This window comes from Eucalyptus grandis, chromosome 2, assembly GCF_016545825.1.
Source record: "Eucalyptus grandis isolate ANBG69807.140 chromosome 2, ASM1654582v1, whole genome shotgun sequence".
Taxonomy (NCBI): Eukaryota; Viridiplantae; Streptophyta; class Magnoliopsida; order Myrtales; family Myrtaceae; genus Eucalyptus; species Eucalyptus grandis.
Genome location: NC_052613.1, coordinates 39,581,308 through 39,588,716, shown reverse-complemented (window position 1 = coordinate 39,588,716; position 7,409 = coordinate 39,581,308). Strand labels below are relative to the sequence as shown.

Sequence of the window (7,409 nt, the reverse complement as noted above, 5' to 3'; positions counted from 1 at the left end):
CTTGTTCTATGTGTTCATGTAATCTTGCAGTATTTCATGGCATTCAATTATGAATGTGTACTCTTGAATCAATATATCCATGATTTAGACTTTTACTTTATTAATATTTCATATTCTTGGTGTGTCTAAATATAAATCGTGATTAGTAAATTGTAGTAGCAAATAGTAATCATTAGAAATAACAATTTACTACAATCATTCAATTAATAATACAAGTAAAACCTAAGTAGACTCTGGGATTCTTGATAGGATAGGTTTCAAATTCAAAACCATGTAAGGTGGGTTCTAGATTCCAAAAAATTGGGAACCAATTCTGACAAATAAGTTCTAGGTGGAATCTAGATTGGCCTTAAAATCACTGGCCCCTAATGTAAATTGCATATACAATATTTTAGATCAACTTACATCTTGACCCCTATTCTAATGTTGATTCTCAATAGCAAAGGCGTTATTAAGCGTTTTTCAATATATTGAAAGTCTAAGATGAATTACGAGGATCACATTCATGTCACTTCTTCGAGTATTATAATTACGGCTCATCGTGAGTATATAGGCCCTATGTCTAAATGTACAGAGTTGTGGAAGTTGCTTCATTTTTTAAGAAATTTTTGAGCACGGTATCTAACCTGGTTAATTGATCAATCGGATTTTACTGTAATATTAGTCTCATATCGGCCAGTGCAAAATCACTTGCCTATCTAATGGTAAGCAATAGGGGTGATCGGTTCCTAGTCTAGTCCAGTGGAACCAATCACTTCTCTCTCTCTCTCTTTTTCCTATTACTTGATGTTTTCAGTTATGAAGAACTTTTAGAAAAAAAAAAATTGTCACTTTTATTCTTTTGAAGAAAATTTAAAATATACATACATAATCAGTCCTACTCTTCCTTAGAACTAGGAACCGAACCATCCAAACATAAGTTCCATCTTTTTTGGACCGACGCTCTCAAGAATCGGACCAACCCGACCAATTCAATCGGGTCTGGACGATTTCCGGTTCTGGTGGTCCTTTTTGCACACCCCTAGTGAGCAAGAGTAAGCGGCATTTTTCAATCCGTCTGCAGAATTTCAAGTTTGTTTTAATCTCTATGCAACTCCAAATTGATCAAATATATGGTGCTTGTATCTACAAATAACTAAATGATCAGTACGTAAAATATCATGGTGAAATTATACATCGTGTTCTCCATATCAGTGCATGGGAAGCTTAATTGTAGGGAAGCACACGACATAATCATCAATTCGTGAATCTGAAATATCTCAAACTTTGACCTGAAAATCTTGAAGATCTGCTAAAGTCAGCAGCTTGCTAATGACAGTAAACAGATCTAAAAATGGAGTCGTCAGCTGCAGGAGCACATGGCCTCGTTCCACCATCTTGGATCATTGCTCTTGCAGTTCTCGCGCCAATTAAAGCCGCCTGCATGTGCTCGCAATCAGCCCCCCACTCGGGTCATTCCTACACGGGTTTTTGTCCTGATTCAAGGCCCGATCAATTTAATAATCTCAGTAAAGGTAATGAATGCGACCAAGTTCGTGAGTTGTGCCTCTGATCTTCTTGCCCGTTGCTTTGTCTCATCTCCAAATCGCATCGCGGCTTCCACCGCTCAGCCAATGTCGATCTCCTTCCAACGCATTTCTTAGGGTTTCCATCCGCAGGACGGTCAGACAAGAAACGTTTCGGTTCTCTGTACAGATTCACATGGGTCGTGCAATAGTAATCTCATGCAGACTGTACGATCGAGTAGCTATTTACTGGATGATCTGCTGAGAATTAGGAGCTAGGCCATGGGGTCACTGCGACCTATGAAATAATCGTCTCGGCGTTTGGTAAAACAATGATGCGGCAATAATAAGATAGGTACAGCGCTACAACGGGTCCTCCTTCCTTGACCTTGTGAACTGCTTGTGCTCGATGCGGCTCTTGCTAGTGCCTGTAATCATTCCACACCCAAAAAGACGATGGCCCAACGCAACTTGTCATATCCCTTTCGTTTAAAATAACAAAAGGAACTTCTCCCCTTTTTTTCCCCGGGAAAAGTTCGTCACAACTTTGAAGGTCGAGATTGATCCTACGATCTTCCAAGGTGATCTTTTTCCCCCACCCAGGTGGGTCTATTCTCTCTCCATCTCTTTCTTTCTTTTACTTTACCCTTTCTTTTAATTTCATGACCTGAATTTTACATGTTAGATCGATGGTGTAAAAAGTTTATCCACAAACAGGATTAAATATACCTATTGTACTCAGTTTGATTTAGTTAGATAGAAGTTTCTTCCATTTACCAGGAAAAATAAAAGCATTTTACATTGACAATCCTTTTTAACGCAAATCATTATGTAATATCAGAATTTTTTTTTATGAGATTTAACTTACGAATGCACATAAATCTTTTGATTCACATATATTGTGTAAGATTTCGATCTTATAAAAATCAGTACGGCCTCATTTTACTCTTTTACCGTGAGGGAGAGGGACTACGATTTAAAAAAAGAAAAAGCAAAAAAGAGAAGGTCGAAACTCTCTCTCTCTCTCTCTCTCTCACGCATCCACCAACTTTAAAAGCAAGAGTGGCTGCCCTCACCAAGAAGTTCTTTCTCTCGTCCTAGTATCACTTATCTCACATGCTTATCTGAAGCCACATTTCATCATCTTCTTCTCCACCAAAAGCTCATGTACACACCCAAGAGAGAAAAAATGAAGAAAATGGATCTCTTCTGTGCATCGCCAGCGTCCACTGCGATATGCACGAGCTTGGAACAACGTTCGATGGTCCGACACGGAACCACTAGGCCCATCGACCGCCACAGCCACCATCACCACCACCACCACCACCAGCTTCGAGATCGCCGGAAACACCACCTGATCACCGGACACGTCCCTTGTTCCTCCCACCAACTGCCCTTCACCCCCAGGCCTTACTCCGAAAAGCCTAGGAAGAGCACTTGCTCGTCGTCCACGAAGCTAATCACCAGTAGCGATCACCACGAGTACTTCCGCAGGAGAAGCTCGGCTGACGTTTATGACCTTGCGAGTGGCACCCCTTATGGTTCGGCCAGGTATTTACTGAGCGACAAGCCCTTCGTCGACTGGGTTTCCGAGTCGGGTCGGGTCTCGTCCGCGTTGGTACCCGTTCCACAGGTCGATAACAAAACAAAGTGCCAGGTCGGGTCCAATAATTCTCCATCGCTCAAAGCCTCTTATTCGGCTCGCTCTTCCGACCAGGTTCGTACGCCATTTTGATTCGTCTTACAGTCTCCCTTCTGTTCTTGCGTGATCTTGTTGTGGTGGAAGGACTTAATTCAAAATCTCCTGGACAATTGCTCATAGAAAGAACTACTCAGTGAATTATGTAAAGTGTTGCTCATTTTGGAAGTGTTCTTGATTTGCAGGTTGTGGTTTTGAGAGTGTCACTGCACTGCAAAGGATGTGAGAGCAAAGTGAGGAGACACTTGTCAAAAATGGAAGGTGGGTTTTCCCAACGCATGTCGAACAGTGAACCCGAGTATAAATATATAATCCATCTCATTTCATCAGTGAAGTCCACAAATTCTAATGGGTTCATGCGGTGGCGTTGGCCGGTTTCTGTGCAGGAGTGACGTCGTTCAGCATCGACATGGAGACGAAGAAAGTGACGGTGAAAGGAGATGTGACACCTTCAGGTGTTCTGACGAGCGTTTCTCGGGTGAAGAATGCTGAGCTTTGGCCATCTTCAACAGCCTCTTCTTCGCCTTCATGATCTACCTGACTTAGTCAATCGACTGCTGTAGTCAATAATGATATTTCCCTTTCTGTCTGAATGGATTCCCAGGTTAGAGTTCCAAGAGCCCCGTGTGTGTTATCTTTCATAATCTCAAACATGTATGGCTGTGCTTTGTAAATTATATTTGAAAGAAACGTTTTGCGTCCACATGAGCAGAATCTTGATCTATGTACATGTTTGAATTAAAGATAGTTAAAGGGACGGAGAGTTCTGTTGGGTATTGGCGTGATCCGATATCTTATTTTTTCTCGAAACGAACAATAATGTCCTTTCCTGCAGCATCTTATTTTTCATTTCCTTTTCCTTACTCGAATTTTAAAGTCCCTGCTCCGCTGGCGATTCCGAACATGTATTCTCGTGTTCAGTCTTGTCAATGGCTAAAGAATACTTGTCAGAATTTTTTTACGCACATAATTCCGATCCGTCGCTTCTTTGCAAGATGATCGCGTGATCAAAAACCCTCGGCACGGACCCAACGGGAAAAGAAACTTGTGAACGCCGCCTCCACCAGCAATTGTCCGCACACTTCGTCATTCTTAATCCGGTCTCGAATAAACCCACTAAGCTACAGTTAAGCGATTTAATGAAATAATTCCAACTAAATCAGTAAAATTCCGGGCTTAGTCAGTTGAATAGGATGGAAAAGATGGATTTAATTGGTTCTAAAATTTTGCCTAATGGCAAAGCGTGAGGCACTCCATCATTTTGTTGATGAGCCAGAGCCTGAAGCTCTCCATGCGGATCTGTAGAGCGTACATGAGCCATGTATGATCATGATGTAGACGATGGAGGTGGTCACTGATCATGACTGAGGCGGTCACATGTGTATCCGGAGACAATAACACTTTTTCCTGTCTGCAAATCTGTTGGGCGTGCCCTTCAATGATATAAGTAGTTCCTTCGTTTGGGAGAAAGAGATAAAAAAAAAAAAAAAAAAAGAATCACCAACTTATATCATACGCCTAACATTGAGCGCAGCGTGGAGATTAATGAAGGAGTTTTCTCGTATTCACTCCAAGTTGTAATAGTTCTTGATTTCCACAAAGAACGTGCGTGTGGATATGCATCGCAGCCATATGGAATGTAAAGTATATATCCTTAAATTCCAATGCACGCGTGCATCAATGCAATTTGAATTTACTAAGGACAGTCTACAAAATAAGACCCTAGATTAAGGAGCTTCCCCATCAAGCTTCTCCCATTGAAATAGTAATTAATTAGGAAAACCCAGGTTAATTTGTTTGAGTTTTGCCTTGAGTGATTATCATTGATGAAGAAGAGCGCGTGAAACAACATTTGTCGAAGCCCTGACCACAACTTGATTGACCCAATCTTGTGGTAAGAGATTGCAAGTCCAACATAAGATTTATTTTTCCCTTGAAGGATATATTTTGCGACCATAAAAGAATGTGCAAAGTCAATAGGAAATTATTTTTTAGCTTGGGAAGAATATCTTGAGTTGGTTCGCGCTTGCTTGACTTAATGTTAACAGGTAATCTTCTGGGACCATATGCTAATTTTTTCCACGAACATCAAATGCGTTTTGGGTGCGACTCAATTCTAAATAATGGAGGGGATGGTGGGGGCTACATGCATGTCCTTCTGTTTCTCCCTTCCTTTCTTTTATCATCATCATCTTTCTTGCCATCTTTCTGTTTCTTCTTTTACTTCCTGCTTTTTGACACTTGAGTCATCTTTAACCAAATTCAGGATTCAAATGAGACACGAAACCCCTGAGTTGGTCGGTAAAGAACAAAAAGGCAGCAATTCAAGTCTCTCTCTTTTCTCTCTCAACTCATTGATGAGTTTCAAGGTTTTTTTTCTGCCTTCTTTGGTTTTGTTTAATTTCTCACTTGCCTACCCTTTATTTCTTTGACTATGACGTTGGCGGCTAGAAGAAAAGAGGGAAAGAACCAGAAAAGGGGGGAGAGATCCACCCCTCAATTGATCCTATGGATAATACTGGCTGGATCAGAAAATTAGCGTTTCTTTTGATTCCTTGTTTTTTTGTTATTTTGGTCGGCGCACTATGGATGGTGATTTGGTTTGGGGCTGATGCTTTGTGGCTGAGTGACCCAATTTGGACATCTTCAATTTTTCTCTTTTTTGCCCTTTGGCCAAAAAGGATTATTTCAAAGTTATAAGTAGCTAATCTGTTTCTTCTTTTCAAAATTCGAGGGATATTTTCCTTGCTTATGCTGAGTTACGATTTGGCATAATAAATATGTCGGTACTATGATTAAAAAATTTTGCTATGATTACACACATCGCACGAGTCAACCTAGTGATTTTCTTGCGTTTGATTGTGTTGGAAATGACATGGAAGAAAAAGTTAACCGGTGTTTGATAAAAAGAATGAAATTGATTAGAGAATCCATTACACGATTGCCTTAAGAACAACAAAACAGCCATGTTTAGAACCAAATCACAAGCTTCAAAGCTCAAACGAAGCCTTCTGGATATCGTTCCTCGTGCGGATCAAAGAAATGAATCTGTGAAATTAATCTTAATTGAAGAACGGCCATTGTTGCACCCTGGAATTGCATCTATCCATTATATATATATATATATATATATATATATATATTTGGAGGGGTGGGGAGGGGGTGTTGGTCAAAAAGAAACCACAGGTATACGACGTCCAAACCAGCCAAATAAAGAAAAAATCAAAAGGGAAAGGTGAACGCGAGGGTCCAAGGAAAAAACTTCTTCCCGAGGGTTTCAATTTCAAGATAAGACAACGAAATATGATTGAAAAAGCTTTTTGTCGGGTTCATCCGCTTTTGCGGACAAATACGAAACACGCCCATCCCATCATGCGCTTTACTAATTACCGTTGATATTGAGGACGATGTGAATTAATCTCATTATGATTGGAAACCTTTTTGAGAAAAAAAAAAAAAAGGAACTCTACATAACAACCGGAGCCATGAAGATAAGCATAGTATTTGTGACAGCCCACCCACTATGGTCGCCCACCATGGATGGACCTTCTTGAACATATGCAACAATTCGAAGATTCGCATCCCTATGTTTCTGCTTACACTTATAAAATGTGGCTCGAAAAGAATATTGTAACAAGTGTTAATACAAGCCGATTATCTCATCTTGGATAGTTCAACCTAAAACTTTAAGCCTCTAAACTAGAAAATAGGATACATAATGTAACTTTATATTTAAGTGATGTAAGTAGGATTTTTTGTATGCCAATTGATATGTAAAGAGGGATTAATTCAATCTCAACTTTCCATGACCATTCCTTATTATTAGCATAACATTGTAAGTTAATTGAATAGATTCACGGTGCTATTGAAACACAAATTCATCCCTTCTCGACATTAATTATTACTGCTATTGCTCATCTATTTTCTTTTCTTTTTTGTTTTTCCTTAGGTAAACATTGTGATATCTGTCGAGTCTTGGATTGGGGGATAACGTTAGGGGTCAATTGGAATATTGATCTTGTGAATTGTCTTGTCTCGAGGTAACGACAGGAGAGAATCCTAAAAAACTATGATTTGCATTATTTAATACTCCAATAATTACTCAATTATTGGTTTACCACCAGAGGGGAAAAAAAACACTTTTTACAAATTATTGTTATCTCTTTGCTTCTACGGACAAGCAAACCAGTTTGTTCAATGCCTTC

At 39.8% G+C, this 7,409-nt stretch overlaps 1 protein-coding gene across 1 annotated transcript; it reads left to right on the top strand.

The window, feature by feature from the left end:
* The first annotated feature begins 2,570 nt into the window (after positions 1 to 2,570).
* LOC104432775 (protein SODIUM POTASSIUM ROOT DEFECTIVE 3) lies at positions 2,571 to 3,980 on the top strand. The gene is made up of 3 exons (XM_010045299.3): positions 2,571 to 3,222; positions 3,390 to 3,465; positions 3,591 to 3,980. The coding sequence occupies exons 1-3, from the start codon at positions 2,671 to 2,673 to the stop codon at positions 3,734 to 3,736; spliced, it is 774 nt and encodes a 257-aa protein (XP_010043601.1). The 5' UTR covers positions 2,571 to 2,670; the 3' UTR covers positions 3,737 to 3,980.
* The last annotated feature ends 3,429 nt before the right edge of the window (positions 3,981 to 7,409 follow it).